General features: G+C 42.1%; 1 protein-coding gene across 1 annotated transcript in view; it reads left to right on the top strand.

Annotated features, from left to right (window-relative positions):
• ANTXR1 (ANTXR cell adhesion molecule 1) overlaps positions 1–20,293 on the top strand; it is a 244,980-nt gene that overhangs the window by 7,031 nt on the left and 217,656 nt on the right. Inside the window, 1 exon segment of the mRNA XM_004277021.3 lies at positions 19,460–19,531. Within this exon segment, the coding sequence (XP_004277069.1) occupies positions 19,460–19,531 (72 nt within the window).

The following is a 20,293-nucleotide window of genomic DNA, read 5'->3' as shown; positions in this document are numbered from 1 at the left end:
AACTCTGCCACCCCTTAGCGAGACTTGGCTGTCACATAAGTGCAAATAAGATTTGCTTTATGCTAATTTAGAACGTGTGTCTAATTTTTGATGTGTGGCCAAGAGCCTAGATTTCACCTCTCCCAGTGATTACTGGGCAACAAAAGACAAAGTGGGTACTTGGATATTTCCTAACATGTTTCCCAGACATGCCAGGTTTGTACTAAAAATAGTAACTAGATTTCTTCCATTTGGAAGAGCTGAGTCTTTCATTCATTTGGCGTAAATATGTTCTCAATTCCGGTCACAAGTGTGTGCTCCATTAAAAGCATAGATGACAATGCCTATTGCAAACAATGTCCTATTCTGGGTGCTGTAAGGAATGGAAGAGAAGCAGGAAGCCGTCCCAGACTATTTGCTTTTTACGTAGAAAGACATTAGAAGGACTCCAGGCAGTCGAAGCTAAAGGCTCCAGTGAGGATTTGGGACAGGGGGGCAGGTAAAGTCAATTTTAGATCAATAAGGAGAAGAAATAATAAGGTTTTCTGAGCCCTTGCCATGCACTGCATAAGCACTTTGCCTGTATGATCCCAGTTAGTTATCTCCTTCGTAACCACGTAAGGCCAGCACAGTCATGATCACCGTTTGACGCATGAGGAAACAGGTATAACAAGGTTAGCCAATGTCAGTGTAAGTGGTGAACTCAGCTTCAAACCCAGGCCTCTCTGACTCATGATCTATGCGCAAGATGAAAATAATCTAAACATGTAAGGGAACATTGAATCAATCAGGGTCGGTTAGGTTATGCCGTGCTAACAAACAATCCCCCAACTGTCAGTGACACAAAACGACAAAGGTATAAACCTTTGTAATCTCTGCCTCTGCTCCACGTCTGGTGAGGGTCAACAGGGGCTCTGCTCAGGGTAGTTATCTGAGGGCTAGGCTGGTGGAGATTCCTTAACACCAGCTTCCACCATCACGGCTGCAAAGGAAGGAAACGCTGGAGAGTCTCCAGCTGGAGCACTGCCAATAAATTAATAGCTTGTTCAGATTGGATCTGATGGAAAAGGGAAATTCAACTCTGCAGAGTTGTGAAATGACATGTATCCTTCCACTCACAAGCCATCAGTCAGAACTGGTCACGTGGCTTCACCCTAAAGAGGGTGAAAAAACATCATCCTGGGACTTCCCTGGTGGCGCAGTGGTAAAGAATCCGCCTGCCAATGCAGGGGACACTGGTTCAATCCCTGGTCCAGGAGTATCCCACATGCCGCAGAGCAACTAAGTCCATGTGCCACAACTAATGAGCCTGCGCTCTAGAGCCCACGAGCCACAACTACTGAAGCCCGCCTGCCTAGAGCCCGTGCTCCGCAACAAGAGAAGCCACCGCGATGAGACGCCCGCGCACCGCAACGAAGAGTAGCCCCCGCTCACCACAACTAGAGAAAGCCCGTGTGCAGCAACGAAGACCCAACACAGCCAAAAATAAATAAATTAATTAAAAAAAAAAGTCATCCTCCTGTGTATCTAAAAGGAGAGGAAAGCCAGATATGGGTGGGCATTAAAAGCCTCTACTACAAACCTTTAATTACACACTGCTTTTGCCTGAGTAAGCAAGAAAGGAGTAGTCCCTGGGAGAGGATAAAGAGGTAAGACTTCTGGTACAGAGTCAGTGTTGAGCCATGTTTTAGATGGATTCATCAACCTGGAATTATGATCAGACATGACAGCTCAAATGCACCCATGAGGCAGCGATGGCCCCTTGCTTTTTTCCTCCCTCTCCCATTGCTCCCATTCTTTAGATGAAACATTCAGTGCCGTGGGCAGGGAATTAAATTAGATTAAATGGAAACAGAAATGAAGATGAGACATGCTTCCTTGACAGCTAAGTATTACACAAATATATTTGAAAGCTAAGAATCCCTTTGCCTGTAGTTTGTGGACCGTGAGGGAATTTGAAAGACGGTGAGGGGAGAGCAGCCCCTGGAACACAGCGACAGCCAGGCCGAGGGGATGCTGTTCATTGCAGAGGCTAATTCAGACCTTGAATCAAGAGTATCTGGGTTCCAGCCAAACGTCTTTCTCAGTAGGGGTGTCAATTGCCATTTTCAGTGGGACAGTTTTTCACCGTGAGGGACTGTAGGATGCTTAGCATTTCTGATCCTTCTTTTGTAAATGCCACTAGTCTTCCTAGTTGTTGTGATATCCAAGAAACAAAAGCCTCTACATTTATCTCTAAATGCCTTCCTGTGAGATGGTACCATCCTGGTTGAGAACCCCTGACTGAAAGAAAGCAGAGTAGATCAAGGCATGCCAGCGAAGCCAATTCCAAGCATGGTAGGACTACATCTGAGCAGGAAGAACATTTGTCTGGAGGAAGAATGAGGGAGTCTTCAATGATAAGAGGGCCAGTGAGAACTGCGGACCTTGGAAATGAATGTGCTAAACCAGTGGCTCTCAACCAGGGGCCAGATCAGATCCTCAGGGGCCTGGGGCAGGCGTGTATATTTTGGAAAAGCTTCCCAGGTGATTGTGATGTGCGTCTGTCCCTCCCACAATAAATCATGAAAGTGAACAGGAAGACAAGAAAAGCTGTCCCATAATGATGGCCTTGTTCCTCTCTCATGAGGATGTAGCCGAGGCAGTAGATGCCTGAGAACTGGATGCCAAGCAGAGTTCTTATTTTAGATGGTGGTAGGGGAAGCCCAACCTGATATGGAGAGGAAGAGCCAAGGTCACAGATAGGCCATGCTTTGCCCTCTTTTGTTGGCAGGTCCTGCCGTGCGTGCAAACACATGGAGGCCATGGTGTTTGCTAGGACAGTCCTTTGTTTCCTTTCTTTCAAGACTCCTGGCATGAAATGTGACCCAGTGCCTCATGGGAATGAACCGAGCTCAAGTACCGGGGGTAAGAGAGCTGACTTTGGAATCAGGCATCTCTGGCTTCAGATACCAGCTCAACCTTTCACCAAGCTGTACAACCTTGAGCAAATTATTTAGCCTTTCCGAACCTCAGTCTTCTCATTAATAAAACAGGCATTAAAATTTCTGCCTTGCAGAAGTGTCCTAAAGATTAAATAATATTAGATTAAAAGCTTTAATGAAGCATTTGGTATGTGAGTGCCCAAGATGATGATGATGATGGTGGTTGTGGTGGTGACCGTAGTGGTGGTGGTGATGGTAGTGGTGACGGTGATGGTGATGGTGTTATTGATGGTGGCAGTGATGACTACGATAGTAGAGCTGATGGTGATGGTGGTGGTATTGATGGTGTGATAGTAGTGGTGATGGTGATGGTGGTGGTGATGACTACGATAGTAGAGCTGATGGTGATGGTGGTGGTATTGATGGTGTGATGGTAGTGGTGACGATGATGGTGAAGGTGGTGATATTGATGGTGGTGGTGATGGTGGCAGTGATGACTATGATTGTAGTGCTGATGGTGATGGTGGTGGTATTGATGGTGTGGTGGTGGTGGTGGTGGTAATGGTGGTAATTACCCCTAGGGAAAAAGGATGTTGTCCTCTAACAAAAGACACCTCCTTAGATTATAAGCAGGACTGCCTGGCTAGGGTAAGGAATACATCAATTCAATTCAGTATTTATCAAACTTTGCTAAATTTATCTTATTACAAAATGCCTATGACATGTCCCTGGCTCTCAAGGATTTCACAGTCTAGTAGAAGAAGCAAAGGGCTAGGAAAACAGACTTGGTGAAATAATGAATTTTGGTTGAGATAAGAGAGGCTTAGGAGACTTCCTAGAGAAGGTAACTTTGGATCCAGACCTTGAATGTTGAGCAGGATTTTGACAGGTGACAAAGTAAAAAAAAAAAAAAATTGATGACAAAGGGGCCATACAAGAAAGCAAAGTGACACATCCTCTTTGTGATGTAAACATGACAGAGAGAGGGACAGGAAAATAATCTGGAAAGAGTGGGTTTTTTCATATCAGCAGTAGGTTATGAGATTATGTCAGAGGATTGGGGAAAAAAGAACAAAAGAAATTGAGTACCTTTGTAGGGTGGAGCCTCAGGACTTGATGAACCGTTGGCTGTGAGTGAGTGGGAGAGGAAAGAGTTGCGAGGGGAAGGAGTAGGTTTCAGAAGGAAAAAGGAGTTTGGTGTGGACGAATTGAGTCTGAACATGTGGGACATTTGGGTGAAGGTGTCGAGTAGGCAGTTGGATTTATACCCTGGGAACTGAAAATAAAGACTTGAGTGTTGTTAGCCCAAGGGTGGTAGTTGAAAATATGGAGGGATAATAAATAATATGGAGATAATATCAAGATAACATCAGGATTTAAAAATGTCAAGAAGAGGTGGAGTTTAATGAAGAAAATGGCCAGGGTCCAATCTAGAGGAATTGCCAACAGGAATGTCTGGGCCAAAGAAGAAACTCCACTAACCAGAGCCGAGAGAAGTTACCAGACAGTTGGAGGAGAAACAGCAAAGAACTCTTACCACTGAGGCAAGGAGAGAGAGAATTTCAGTGGAGGGTGACCAACTAGATGCTTTTCCCCTAAAATCCATCTCTATTCCTAGTCTTGGTAAACAGCATCACCATAAATCCAGCCACTTAAGTCAAAGATCTGAGAGTCTTTCTTATACTCTAAGGCCTGACAATATCTGCTCCCACATCTCTGCCATTACCTTAGTTCAGGCCATTTGCTACCCAGTTCGCTGAAATGTTCTCTACATTAGTCTCTTTACCTCCTTTTTTTTTTTTTTTTTTTTTTACCTTTCCCCCTACCCTATACTCTCGACACTGGTACCAAATTGATCTTTTTAGAACACAGATTTTAATCTTGACATCATCTCCCCCAACCCTTCAACCTCTAAACACTTCCAAAGTTCTTTCAGTATAAAATGTATACTCCTTAGCGAGGTATCCAAGAGCCTATTGCTCCGGCCACTATGTGTTTCCCTTAGCTTCATCTCCTACCACACCCCACACCCTTGCAATGTCCAGCAAAACGTGCTGTGCAGTTCCCTGAACTAACCCATGCTCTTTCTTGCCTTTAGCTGTAATGCCCTTTAACACCATTTCCATCTTTATATGGGTGATGCCCTCTTATCCTTTGAGATGGTGACTGGCACTTGGTCCCCTCCCCTCACTAGCTGTGGGCTCCCTGTGGTACAAAATATTGAGAACAGTCATCTCTTTACATCTCATCTTTATTCAAAATCCATTCCTTGTTCAGGATCCCTCAACCCCATAACAACGCATATCACATGATAAGCAGCAGAGAGGTCCATTATCAAAAGATGGAGAAGAAAACCCTTAAGTGTGTGTCCTCTGAGGTCTCATTCAAGGGCCTTATCTTCTTTTCCTCAAACCCTGCTGCTCAACCATATACAGTTCATCCCTGTAGGAACCACCTAGAACAGGGCCTTCCCAATACCTTTTGGCAAAAGATTATGTTCAGAAGTATAGTCATCATTCCTTACATAAAAGATAATGCAAATACCAGGTTTATGGAAATTATATAACAAAGAAGAGAAAAATGAATTATCCTAACTGTAACTATACGCCAGTCACAATAATAAGCAATATAAGGTAAAAGGAAATACAAGATACCATTGGACAGCCATAATCTAACCATAAATAAATGAATGACCCAGTACATTCCTGGATTGTGCTTGTCCCAATATAATTATTATTTTTTAAGATTTATTTTTTATTTATTTATTTTTGGCTACATCGGGTCTTAGTTGCGGCACACGGGATCTTCGTTGAGGCATGTGGGATCTTTCGTTGTGGCGCGTAGGCTTCTCTCTAGTTGTGGCACGCAGGCTCCAGGGCGCATGGTCTCTGTAGTTTGGGGCACGCGGACTCTCTAGTTGTGGCCCACGAGCTCTGTAGTTGTGGCGCACAGGCTTAGTTGCTCCATGGCATGTGGGATCTTAGTTCCCTGACCAGGGATCGAACCCAGTCCCCTGAATTGGAAGGTGTATTCGTTACCACTGGACCACAAGGGAAGTCCCCCAATGTAATTATTAGTGGCTTCCTAGTTTACTCTTGAAAGTGTTTCAGTTTGGATTTTAAATTATATGGTCATCCTGATTATTGACTGTCATAAAAGACACTATCAAAGGAACAAGAGGAGAGGGTTGAAAGCCAAATGGGTGAATCCCCTTGTACACCTTATCCCATTAAAATGGGCAACCAGTTGGGGACTCCTGATTCCATTCAGGTACCCCGATTTTAAGCTGTTCCTGGCATTCCCCACTCCCAAATTTCCATAACAGTTTGTGGAACTTCTCCAGTACTTCTCCCTAACGAAACATTTAACGCTATGAATTGGAATTGTGTCTTTCCTGACCCGTCCATGGGGAGGCAGTGTTGCTCATGTGTTAAGAGCACAGGTTTAAACACCAGGAAAGAGTCGTGGGAAAGTAATGTTTAGACTAAGAGCATAGACTCTAGGGTTAGAATTTGAATCCCAACCCTACCACTTACTAGCTGTGTGTCCTTAAGCAAGTCACTTAATCTCTTTGTGAACTCAGTTTCCTCACCTGTGACAAGGGAGCTAATAGTATTATCACATAGGGTTGTTGTTCTCAGAGCTGAGTCCTATGCACACGTAAGAAGGGCTCATTAAGTGCTAGCTATTATTATTAAATGGCAATGAATGTGAAGTGCTCAGCACAGTGCCTGCTGCTTAGTAAGTACTCAGTACATGTCGTGGTGTAATTACTAATCTTTATCGATCCTGAAGGACCTACCAGGCATTAAAAACCATTTTGCTGAGTCAATACATATTCTCTGTTGTATTTATGCATACTACAAATACACCCAGCAAGAAAGAACTGAGAAAGGGCCTATGCTTTAGCAGAAATAAAGGCACTGGTGACTTTTGGAAGTGCTGTTTCAGGGCACCATAAATGCAGAAATTAAAATTTAATGAGCTGCAGGGCTTACTCTGAGATGAGAAAGGAAAGAAAGTTTGTTGATGACTTCTGAGAAAGAAGCTGGGCATGGACAGTTAGCTTCTCACTGCCTCTACCAACATCATCTAAAACTGCCCCATCTCCCAAAAGAGAAAGTCTTAAGGAGGCATCTGGGGTAAGCCTGCATCAGGTCCAACCACTGAGGACAGCAACACTGACATGCAATACACTTGTAAGAAATTACACTAGAAACCAAGCAGATGGGTTGAGTTTGAAGGAGGTCAGCTGGGGTCTACTTTCAACTCTGTTGCCAAGTTAAAAAAGAAGAATGTAGAAGAATATTATGGAGGAACCCCAAGAACAATCCCAAATCTGGAAGTGAGTTTGAAGTCAAGAGTGGGACATAAGGGGGAGGAGAGGCATCTCCGTAGAGCCCTTCTGCCCTTGTGCATCGGCATCACACAGAGGCAGCTGTGCTGGACGGGGAAACCAAGCCACTGAAGAGAGAGCGCGTGAACACCAGGCATCTTCGTGACAGTGATTCTGTCCAGCATTGCTGAATCCTCCCCGTAGATCTGGGCTTCCAGGGAAATGGCAGAGTTCTGTCTTTGATTATGTGGATGCAGCAGGGATCAGGAATGAGCACAGTGTGGAGTAGACACCAGGCCAAAAAACCCGACATATAGCAAGCTGGAATTGGCGTAACCGTGTCCAAAACAAACCCACAAACCTTGCAAGGATTAGGTTCCTTTGTGAGAAGTAATGAGGAGTTATTCCATTCCCTGCTCTCCCCTAATTGATGAAACAATAACGTAAGCTTACTTTAGCCTTTAAGATCAACTCCCTTCCCCCAGATTAAGTTCTTAGAGAAGTTTATAAGTGCGAAGACAATGCCATATATACATATATATACATATATATATATATATATATATATATATATATGTAGTATTGGGGAAGCAGATAGGAGACCCAGTTACACCTTCCCATATTGAAAGATGAAAATAGGGCCTACAAGATTTTACCAACTGAAAATAAGTGGTGAAAACAAAATTCCTGAGGTGGAAGAACATGTTTATGGAAAGAATTTTCAACAGCAAAAGAGGTCAGTTTTAGTACCATATGTGTTATGATTTTGGTGACGTTAAATAATAAATTTGTGAAACAGGTGATAAAATATGAAAAGAGAAGAAAAGGGATCTAGAACAGTTAAAGAAATATAAAATATATGGGAAAGTGTAGTTATAAAGTCACCTCAGAAGCAGTAAAGAGCAGAACTGACAATGAAGAAAATAAAGGATGAAGGCGTGTTTGAGAAATCCTCATACTTTGAATAGGAAATGAGTTATACAAAAGTGATGAGAGAGAAGATGATAAATAATGAATGACAAAAATAGATATCCAGGGCTTCCCTGGTGGCGCAGTGGTTGAGAGTCCGCCTGCCGATGCAGGGGACACGGGTTCGCGCCCCGGTCCGGGAAGATCCCACGTGCCGCAGAGCGGCTGGGCCCGTGAGCCATGGCCGCTGAGCCTGCGCGTCCGGAGCCTGTGCTCCGCAACGGGAGAGGCCACAACAGTGAGAGGCCCGCGTACCGCAAATAATAAATACATTAATTAATTTTTAAAAATAAAAAAAATACAAAAATAAAAATAGATATCCAATATATCAGATAATTTGGGTTGCTAAAAAATAGTCCAGAAGAAACATTCAGAGATTTGATTGAAGAGAACTTTCCTGATTAAAAAACAAAAGCCTGAAAATGTAGACTGAATAGGCTTATCAAGTAATAATCAAAGTTAATTAAAAGAGATGAATACTTAAACATTTCCTGGTGAAAATTTTTAATTTCAAACACAAAAGAATTTTATGAATGGGAGAAGATACAGGTTACCTACAAAGGTTCTGCAACATTAAATGGTGGAGAACTTTGATGGATAAAGTTATGATCTAAAGTGTGACACCTGTCAATATGTCACTTACATGTGAAGAAAATAGAAAGATGTTTTCAAATACATATGGATTCTTCTAAAAAGGGGAGTAGGGATAATTTTCTTCAAGAAATTACCCAATGAGTGAATCAAGGCTTAAAAAAAGCTTTAAAATAGAATAGTGTTTATATAAAAGAAGTTGCAATGACCATCAAAGCCATTTAAACAAATATATGTCTTATTAGTATTTTCAGTAAATTTTGAGATATTACATCAGCAAATAAGAGCAGTCTGTCATGAGAAAGGAACAGCTGAAAATAAGAAACTTTTGGAGAGAAAATATGCTGTTTCTGAATATTCAAGTTCATTGGAAACAATGACCACCACACTGAATATTGCAGAAGTAAATTCAGCTCATCAGAAGACAGTTTAAGAAACTTTGTCCAGAACTCCAGCAGAAAGAATACAGAGATTAAAATTATAAGACAACAGATAAGTAATACAAAGGCTAGGAACATATATACATATATGTATATAGGCTAGGACCATATATATAAATATAAATTCTAGGAAAAGAGAACATAAGAGATGCAATAATAAAAGTTCATTTTCCTGAGCTGAAGAAAGAGTGAAGTCTTCAGATCTAGAGGACTTAACCAAATACTCAGCCTAATTAATATGTTTAAAGGATCCAAATGTACACAGTCTTAAATAAAAATTTAAAATATAAGAGTACACAGAAATGTCTACATTCTTCCAAAAAGGAAAATAATAGGCATCCCATCTCCCACAAAATAAAAAACCAAAACTCAGAGTGGCATTAGACTTTTTTTTTTTTTAGTCTACAACATTAAATGCTCAAAAAACCTCAGTAAAGTCTTGAGTGAAACGTGATATTTAAATTCCATAAGTAGGTTTCCTAAGACATAAAAATTCAAAATATATACCACCCACATACCCTTATTGAAAAATGTCACTTGAAAATATTGACATCAAAATGGACAACGTATTAGAAATAAAGGATATGAAAAAGACATGGTGTACCAGAAACAGAAGTAATGGTCCCAGAAAAGTTAATAAGTCACAATACTGTTATCAATGAGGTTATACAGCAAAATATAAAACTTAAAGAGTGGGGCTTCCCTGCTGGCGCAGTGGTTGAGAGTCCGCCTGCCGATACAGGGAACACGGGTTCGTGCCCCGGTCCGGGAAGATTCCCACATGCCACGGAGCGGGCTAGGCCCGTGAGCCATGGCCGCTGAGCCTGCGCGTCCGGAGCCTATGCTTTGCAACGGGAGAAGCCACAACGGTGAGAGGCCCGCGTACCGCCAAAAAATAATAATAATAATAAAATAAAATAAAACTTAATGGATTCTCGAAAGTGAAAGTAAATTTTTTTAAGCAGGATAGAAAAAAAGTTCTCATATTACATTCATATATATCCCCCCAAAACTGTCATTTACTATGTCGAACTCCCAAACTCCTCCTCTTCCTCCCAAGCCTACCTACTGGGTAGTAGGAGGGCTGCAAATCCTTAAATTTTGAACCAAAGTGATGATAAGAGTCCAATGTGGTGATTTTTTTTTTAATTTTTTTTTTGCGTTACGCGGACTTCTCACTGTTGTGGCCTCTCCCGTTGTGGAGCACAGGCTCCGGATGCACAGGCTCAGCGGCCATGGCTCACGGGCCCAGCCGCTCCACGGCATGTGGGATCCTCCCAGACCGGGGCACGAACCCGTGTCCCCTGCATCGGCAGGCGGACTCTCAACCACTGCTCCACCAGGGAAGCCCCAATGTGGTGATTTTTAAAAATTCCTTTAGGTGAAATGTTCAGTCTTTGAGATTTTTTCCCCTCCTCCCAACCTCCCCAGTAGAATCTCGACACTCAAGAGGGACTGATTTGCCCTTGGGGGTAGGTCCTTTGGCTTTGGACCAAGTTGGTTTCATGGCAAGTCCTATCACATCTTCAAGGAAAAGAAAATTTCAATAAAGTTTAACTCTCCAGAAAATAGAAAAGATGAAGTTTCCCAATTTATTTTAAGAAGCTAGCATATATCTGATATCAATATCTACCAAAGATAACACGTATAAAACTTCAGACCAAATTTGAATAAAAACTTTAAATCTGAAATCAAATATTATTAAAACAAAACTAAAAGTACAGTAAAAGAGTAAAAACTTATTCTAGGAATGCAAGAGTGCTTTTATATTTAGGAAATGTATTAAAATAGCACATTTATTTTGAATGCTGAAGATGAAAACCAAATTATTTTCTCAGTAGAATCTGAAAAGACATCTCTCTGAATACTTGTGTTCAAAGGATATAGAGGATATGAATAATAATTAATGGGATTGACTTAATAAATATATTTTGAACCCTATATCCCACAGAGAATAAACTTTCCTTTCAAATACCCATGAAATATTTATTAGGTAGCAAAGAATGCCTCCATATATATCCCAAGGCATAACTTTTCCAGTCCACATTCTCAGCAATAAATAACAGGAAATGAATAGTGAAAGTACACTAAAGCTTCAGCTACCAGGAAAAAAAATATAGATTTTTATATTATCTTGTCATGAGGAAGACTGAAAGAAAGTGACTGTCTAGGACAGAGGTTAGCAAACTATGGCCTGCAGCCTGGTTTTCTAAATAAAATTGTGTTGTCGTTTAGTTCATGTTCCGTCAATGGCTGCTTCTGTGCTACAACAGCAGAGTTGAGTAGTAGCCACAGAGACCATATGGCCCACAGAGCCTAAAATATTTAGCATCTGGCCCTGTACAGAAAAAGTATGCTGACCCCTGATCTAAGAAAACATTTGCACCCCAATAGAAAATGGGCAAAGGATACGATGCCAGGGTCAGCTTCATGGGCATGGGACCTGCGTGGTCGCCCAGGGACCCGCACTTAGAAAGGTCCTGCCCTTAGTTTAATGCTCTGCTGTTGCCATCTTGAAATTCTTAATAATTTTTGAACAAGAGGCCCTGTGTTTTCATTTTGCACCGGATCCTACGCATTATGTGGCTGGTCCTAACTGATCCACCGTGTTTTAAAACAAAGAAAGACAAATAAATTGTAAATATGAAAAAAATCTGTGGCCTATTATTAAATACATTCAAATAAAAGCTATAATGAAAACTCTTCTTCATTTATAAAACTTACAGATATTTGAGAAAGAGCTAATCCTGAGTGTGGGTAAGAAAACCAGCACTTCGTACTTTGCTTCTGGGAGTTTAATAATCATGACAGTGGGGAGTGAGTTAAAGTGGCCACCGTTCTCAGGGTAGAAAAAAACTTATGCTCACTATACTCGAGGGTAGAGGAAATAACTCGAAGCTGCTTTGCTTATCTTCAAAAGACCCTCCTGCTGGGTGCAGGTGTAGTGAGGAGAGGAGGCACCTTTCTTCCAAATGGGAAATCCTAGCCCAGTGCAAGAATTTAAACACTCAGTAAATTTCAATCTTTTCAGTCTTGCCCTGCCCCCACTTCTCTCACTCCTATGGCTCTGTGTTTGAGGGGGGCTTATTGTGTCCTTGTGGCCTGCACGTGAAGGGGGCCTCTGAGTCTTCTGGCAGCCACAGTACCATCCCTTGTCTTGTCATGGTCACCTGGTGTTCATCCACCGATCGCATTGGTGGCTTTGACTGGTGGCCCTCCTTTATCACATCTTGGTGTGCGTTTCAATTATGGGAAATACCTTTTGGACAGCTAACCAGTTTTCTGTTCTCGTAACAACAGCAACAACAACAGTTTTGTGTTGAATTTGCACCAAAAGTACCAATACTTGATGTGAGAAAATGTCTAGGCTTTTCCTGGTGCGTGAGTGCGCGGGCGCGCGTTAGAAAAGGCAGATTGGTGGAGGTGAAAGGAGTACGTGTTTTGCTCTAATATCTTTTTGATCCTTCACAAGAAAAATACAGTTTACATCTTAACACAATGTATGTGCATTACTTACACATAGTTGACTAAACGTTTCACGTAGCATGACTTTCTGCTATGGTATGCTATATGTCTGATGTTTCTATTCTATTTCATTTTTATTAACTGTTGGCAACATCCCACCAAACTGATTTCCCAAATCACTAATAGGTTGCATTCCACAGCTTGAAAGTCATTGTTGTCGTAGCCATCAGTGAGATGGACTAAAGGGGAAATTCCTCACGCATCAGTACGGCGGGTCTGGGGTCTCCAGATGCAGACAGGAGCAGGGTGGGTAGCCCATCTACTCAAAGTACAGTGCTCAGTGGCTTGCTTTGGGTCTGCACTGGTATCTGACGAAATTGGAGTGGAGGCAAGCGTCGAGGTCAAGCTTTTTGAGCAGGAGGGAGGCTTGGCCATGACCCCAGTCAATCATAGAAGGACAAGGGCTGAAGGTCTGGGCTGGGTTTCGGGCTCCAGCCAGTTAGGGTGCAGGGGAGGCTAGGAGGAAGGAGAGAAGGGCCAAGGAAGAAGCGGGGGAGTGGGATGGAGGTGAGGTGGGGGGATACAGATGAACATGGGGCCAGAACTAATTGCTGGTCCTGCTTAGTTGCGCCTGAGGCTGCCATACCTTCCCAGGATTAGCTGGGGACCTGGGTGGGTCACTAAGGACATGAATGACTTCAGCCGGGTGGGGCTAAGGAAAGGCAGGACCTGACAGTTTTATCATTTCCATGCTTACCGCGACTCTGCTCTTCCAGAATTAAAAGACTCCTGGGTGATGGCTCCAACTGCAAGCTCTTTTGTCCCCTTTCGTTTTCCCCTAACCCATGTGCAAAGGGTGAGGAGGGACAATTCTAACTCAATTTGGCCCACTTGATTCTTTCTGACTGGTTGTATCTGTGGTTAGTGGAAAGAGCATGTGTTTTCTAAGGAACTTAACCACAGGGAGGTTTGGAAACTCACATAAACACAAAAGAATGTGTTTCAGAAACGAATCAAAATGAGACTCAGGGTTCTTACTTTGCTCTTACTCTTTGCATATCAAACCCTTGGAAATAACTGAGCAATAATCCGAGGGCCGCGCGAGGTTCCACGCAAAACCCCTCCCTGGGGACACACGGTGAATGCACTGTCACAAAAGGTATTGACTTCTTATCATGTTCCAGATGCTGGAGAGGGCGTAGAAAAACAAAACTAGCTGAGGAACTCTGGAGCTGCTCCAGCTGTCACCTTCTCATGGGATTGGTGGCTTTGCCTCCTGATGGTCTGGGGAGCCCTTCTCAAAGCCGAGTCGGGAGGTGGTGTGAAGAGGGGTTGACTCCGATTTTGAGTGGACCCGGGTGTATTGAGTGAATCTTTAAGCAAAGGACTCTGTAGGGCTGTAATGAAGCAGAATTCCTGGGAGGCTACTTGAATACCAAATTTGTCTGAGATTTATACTTGTGGAACCAAGGCATGAAATACCAAGAAAAGCCTGAATCCTGCACGCCATCTTGATACCCAGTTGGCCCATGGAAATCTTCAGGGGCTAGAACTGCATTTGAGTTAGGATTTAATTGAGTCAAATATCTGGGACATTTCACATCCACTGACTTCAAAAACATGGATATTTCAACTCTTTGACTATAGTTAGTCAGCAATTGTGTGTTAAAAGCAATTTTAAAAACAAAACAAGACGAAACAACCCACAGCAGAGTTCAATGGAATCTTTCCCAGTAATACTTATATTTGGACTAGGAAGGAGTTTTTATTTCCACCCTGGGGCTTTGGTAACAATGGCTGGGTGAGCCATTACGAAAGAGAACATTGGGGCTCCATAGCTGGGATTTTAAGATCAGTAATTCTTAAATAGGTTGGCATGATACATGAGATATTTTACACATTATAAGGTGGAGAGAAGCTGCCCCTTCCCCACCCAACACCCTACTTCTCCTGGCTATGACCAGGAGTTCACTTAGGTCCTCAGGGTTGAAAAGAAGCCAAGGTCTGAACATGGACACACCATCCTGGGTTGATTATTCTGGGAGTAGCTACTAGATCAGATTCCAAACCAGAAAATCAGTTTACAAGGCAAAGTGTGGGTAAGATACGCACGTTTTAACAGAAAGTCCAAACAAAATTAAAGACCCAGCATATCTATCCCCATGAGAGAAGGGCAGGAGTCTGGTTCAAGTCTTAGTGGGTAGTTTCCAGATCCCCCATGGATGAAGTAGTTAAGAGTTCAGAGTCAGGAGTCCATCTGTGGTCAATGGGTGGTGGGGAGGCAGGGGAGAGGACCATGGCACAAGTCAGGCAAAACCCTTGCTCCTGGGGACATCCAACATGCTCACCTCCATGCTGAAACCAGAAACAGCTGCCATAGGACTCTTTCCTTCTCTAAGAGGTGATCTGATTTTGGGGTAGGACAGAACGTGCATGTGTAGGTTAAGAAGCTCAGTCATGAGGACTAAAGGATTCCAAGGTGCAGGTCTACATAACCCCATATTCCTCTGCCACTTTCATAGCTGAGGCCCCTTGGGGTCCCATGGTAACCCAAGAGAAGACGAAACCAGTTTTGTTCCCAGAATCTTAGAAGGTTATGTTTACCCTCAGTGCTTGAGGGAATAAGCTAAGTCCATCTCAAGCATGTCACAAAGAGGGTATATTTTGGTCCAGGCTTATATAATTGTGTAAAGAATGGTCATGTGTAAATATGAAACAACAAACCTCAACAGTAACAGGACAATTATCAGTAGAGCTGGGATGGGGGAAGCAAACCTGTCAATATCTCCTTCCCTCTCATTTTATCTTAAGGGCCTCATTTTATTTTCTTCCTGAGAAAAGAGAGCACCTGTCAATCGGCAAGAAAGTGTTCCAGATAGCTTTAGACTTTTCTTCACACTCCAGGATATTTCTTGAATCTTTCCGTATATCTAGCATCAAGAAATCAGATGAATACTAATATTGTCTGAATTTTACATGTCAGTCAGACAGAAGAATAGTGAAAATGAAATGTTTTAAGGCAAAAGAAAATGTAAATTAACATTGGGTGACCCATTTTAATAAGTAAAGGAACGCAAATGATTTGTGGCCAATCCTTGAAAACAAAGAAATAAACTCAAAAAGGATTTACTCGAAACCCCTGCTCCTTTAGCAGACAGCCAAAAACAGACCCCCAATTCTAGTTCAAGTCCCTGTTTCACCTATACTTTGCCTCCCCTCCCAGTTTAATTCCCGCACTACAGGACTTCTCTACCAATGAGAAAATCAAACATGGAATAGAGGAGCTGTGGGGATTCCTCCCTAATCATAGGTGTCTTACCCTACCCCTCAGGACCCAAAATTTCAGATAGTACTTGTTTGGGTGGATATGGACCAAAACACAGAATTGTATTTCAGAAGTGGGCACAGACAATCCGTGTTCAAGGAAATCTCTTGCTTCCAGTGGAAAGGAGTTGTAGAATTATAACTGGAGTAGCAGTCACACAGTGCCTCGTCTGAAGCACCTATACAGCATTGGGCCAGGTCTGCCAGACCCTCACTAGGATCGCCAGCCAGAGCATCTACCCCATTGCTGAAGAAGAGGAGCCAGGACCAGTCTTTGAGATTTGAAATATACAACGGAAGCTTGTCCAGGAGGATGGCTGGGATTCTAATAAAAGGCTTCCCAAAGCTTTAAAAGCGCAGGGCTGGGATATGCTGTTCTGGTGAGCTTTGGGGAGACCCCCAGCTCGCATTAAGCCCAGACATCTACTGTTGATGATTAGGTAGGCCCGTTCACCAAGGAGCTGTGCTCTAGAATCCTTGACTCATCTGGGAAGGTTCCTCAGGTTCACATAGGATCACAGGAATTGGCTGGAGCCGTCTGAGCCTCAGGCCCAGGCTGTTCATCCAGACGAGACCGGAAGAGGTGCTGTCCAGCTGGCAAAAGATCAGGAGACATCCATGAGCAATAGAGACGTCTCCCCACGCTCTTCTTTCCTTCCATCCAACAAACAGGTAGATCCTGGAGAGGCAAATATCCTTAAGACCCTCACAAGGGGAGCTGGAAAAAAAAGTGATTGCAACCCAGTATCAGAGGATGGTGACTGAGAGATGTACACGGTGCCCTGAGAGCCTGGGGCAGGAGCAACGAGCCCCATCTGTGTTGGTCAAAGGCAACAGGCAGAGACCAAGTTGCGTCTTACAGAATGAGTAGGAGTTTGCCAGTGTGGACATTGTGTGTGCCAAGCAGATGGAATGTATAAAGGCTGAGAAACTGGAATAGAAAAGTTTATTGGAAAAGGTTTATTTTTTATAAAAGAGCCCCTGCCCCCTTCTCTCCCTGATCCGTTTCCCCAACTCCCCAACTCCTCAGCCCTCTATCCTGTGGGCTTTATGCTGCTGCCCCCTGAAACTGTTTGCTCTTCCCCAAACAATTGTTTAAAAAAGAATTTCTATATTTATCAGAAGAGCTGAATGTTTTTTCAAATGCTGACTTACCATCCTTCAGGGGATTGCCTGTTCTGAACCTTTGTCTATTTTTCTATTGTTTGCCTTATTAATATTTACTTGTACCACCTATTTACATATCCTGGACAGTAATCTTTTGCCTTTTTTATTTGTTGCAGACATCTTCTCTCACTCCTTTTCTTTTTTTTTTTTAATTTTTGTTTTATTTGGCTGTGTCGAGTCTTAGTTGCGGCATGCAGGATCTTTCATTGTGGCTGCGCGGGCTTCTCTCTAGTGGCAGTGCACTAGAGAGGCTCAGTTGCCCCGCGGCATGTGGGATGTTAGTTCCCCCATGAGGGATCGAACCCGCGTCCCCTGTACTGGAAGGCAGATTCTTAACCACTGGGCCACCAGGGAAGTCCCTCTCACTCTCTTCTTGTCTTTGTTTATGGTATCTTTTGTCACCCAGAATTTTAGACCCTTCAGATAGTCAAAATCATTCTTTTCTTAAAAAACAATTCCTACTTTTTGTATCTGGTTGAAGAAACCCTTCACTAACAGGATGACATAAAAATCTCCTTCTGTAATTCACTCAATGGATTGAAAGTTGTGTTTTTCCCATTAGGTTTTAATACATCCAGGGTGACATTTGGTATGAGATAGTGATCTGATTGGTTGTTTCCAACTACAGATCCCTTGTTACAGCATCATTTATGGAAGGGTTCATTCTCCCTCCCCAGTTTGAAGCACCGCTTTCACTGTATAGAGAGACCTCACATACATCAAGGTGTGGATTTCACTCCATTCCTTCTGCTGTTCTGTATCATACACCTAGGGCCACTCTATGTGATAGGGCAAACTTTCCAACTTTGTTCTTTTTCATTATTGCCTTGATGACTTTTAGAACTGTAGTTTTCATTTCATTTTTGGAGTCCGTTTTTGAGTTTAACAAAACTTCCTTTCAGAATTTTTCCTAGAATTGAAGTTATAGATTAACTTGAGGAACATGAGATATCCTTATGATATGGAATCTTTCAGCACATGACCATAACATATTGTATCACTTCTGCTCAGGTCAGACAGACATATCATTTCTGGATATGGGGCAGAAGAAAATAAATTTTCCTCATAGAGATGGAATACACTCAACCAGAATGAGAATTCCTAAAGATATTGCATCATGAAAAGGAAGGCCTAAAATCTACTTTGCCCAAATTCATCTTAAATATCTATAAAATAGTCTGAAACAAAGATAAAATAATAATAACTCTCTAGAAGTTAAAATTAAGATAAATGAGTGCATAAAAAATAAAAGTAATCTGAAAACAGTGGAAAATGTTTGCAGTACAAAATGTCAGAGTCAAACTCTAACCTCAAGAATTATTAGAATGACAGGCAGAAATGCAAGGCTCAGCTGAAACAGATCCTTAAGTAAAAGGAAAGAACATCAAAGCTACAGAAGAGTGGGTTAGAATAGAAAAACCTACTACGAAGTCAATGCAACAGATTGAAGTATGAGCACTAGGAAAAGTACTTAGAAGCTGAACTGAAGCAGTAGTAAGTCGTATCAGTGAAACAGAAGTCAACCTTGGGAAATAAAGAAGCCCCCTTCCAAATCTAAAATGCTATGATCCCATCTGTCTTAAAGAAAGTTTCCCTCTTTTTTCAGTAAATTTTCCCCCTTTTTATTAAAGAAAGGCTATATCATTTTTCTTCTTTTATTTATTAGTATGACTAGTTACATTAGATATCCTTAAATGTTGAACTATCAATACATTCCTGAAATAAATACCAATTAATTAATTAGTATTCTTTTGGATTCCTGCTGGATTCATTTTGCTAATATTTTATTTACAGATTTTTGAATCTATATTTACCAATGAATTTGGACTCTTCTTTCTTGAGGAGGGGGATTTGTTTATCTTTGTCTATTTGGGCATCTAGTTTGTGCTAATTTCATTTAAATGAATTGGAATCATTTTTCTTCTGTAATCAAAGCAATCATTTAAAGAGCACAAAAATAACTGTTTCTTAAAGATTTGAAACTAAACTGTGAATCTGGTTGGGCCCAGGGTTTTTTGTTTTGTTTTGTTTTGTTTTTAGCGTATGAGTGTGTGGAATGGGGTGGGAAGGAGTGAAGGAAGTTCTTTAGCAAAATTTCTCAGAATTCTAACATAAAGCATCCTTTTAAATAATTTCCAAAGTTATGGAAATTTCAGATAATAAGCCCAGTTAGAGGATAGGTCAAAAGTAAAGGGATAGACTATATGACACAAGGTAAAGACAAATGAACACCTGATTAAGTCACATCTGTTTTATTTTCCTAGATCAGGAAGTGTGCTGCACCACTGGAATGAAATCTATTACTTCGTGGAACAGTTGGCTCATAAATTCATCAGGTGAGAAACATAATGAGTAGTTCTCTGTCCTGAGTACAACCAGCATGTTTGCTATTCTACTAATGACTGACCACTTTGGGGATGCTTTTTGACAAAGGTAGACTCTCAGATCTTATAACAGAGACTTGACTTTGTTTTCATCTTTGCCACATATTAGAATAACTTTTGGCTTCGTGTTTTCAAGAGGACCCTGATTAGGTTATAAGACCAACATTTTAACTTTCTCCCTCTCTTGTCAAATAATATCCTTCTAGAAGGATCGTTAACATTTTCTTTCACGGTGCATCATGCTGGGGCAATTGGCTCATTCTGGCTGGACCCATGTGTAGAGGCTGCAGGGTGTAAGGTAACCAACTCATCCCAGTTTGCCCAGGACTTTCCTGGTTTTAGCACTGAAAGTTTCACATCTTGGGAACTCTCCTCAGTCCTGGGCAAACCGCCATGGTTGGCCAGCCTGGCTATATGCCGTATCAGGTAGAATCCTCTGAGCGTTCTTGACACCACTTTCCAAAGAAGGACAATGCAGTTTTGAACATTGTCACTATACACATTGCAGGAGCCTTGGCGGTCCTACTTTCCAATAAGTATAGACACCCACTAGTATAAGAAAGGAGGTCATTTCACCCTCCTTGTGTGCAACCTCCAAAGGACAACACAACTGTGATAGCATTAACGGATATGCTTGAAGCCAGTTGTCAAGGTCTTTGGTGAAATTGTTCTGATCATTGTAAATTTGAAAGCAGCTCCAACCCTGCTTGATGG

Source organism: Orcinus orca, chromosome 13 (genome assembly GCF_937001465.1).
Source record: "Orcinus orca chromosome 13, mOrcOrc1.1, whole genome shotgun sequence".
Lineage (NCBI taxonomy): Eukaryota > Metazoa > Chordata > Mammalia > Artiodactyla > Delphinidae > Orcinus > Orcinus orca.
The sequence above is the reverse complement of the archived record's forward strand: the minus strand, read 5'-3'. Positions and strand labels throughout refer to the sequence as shown.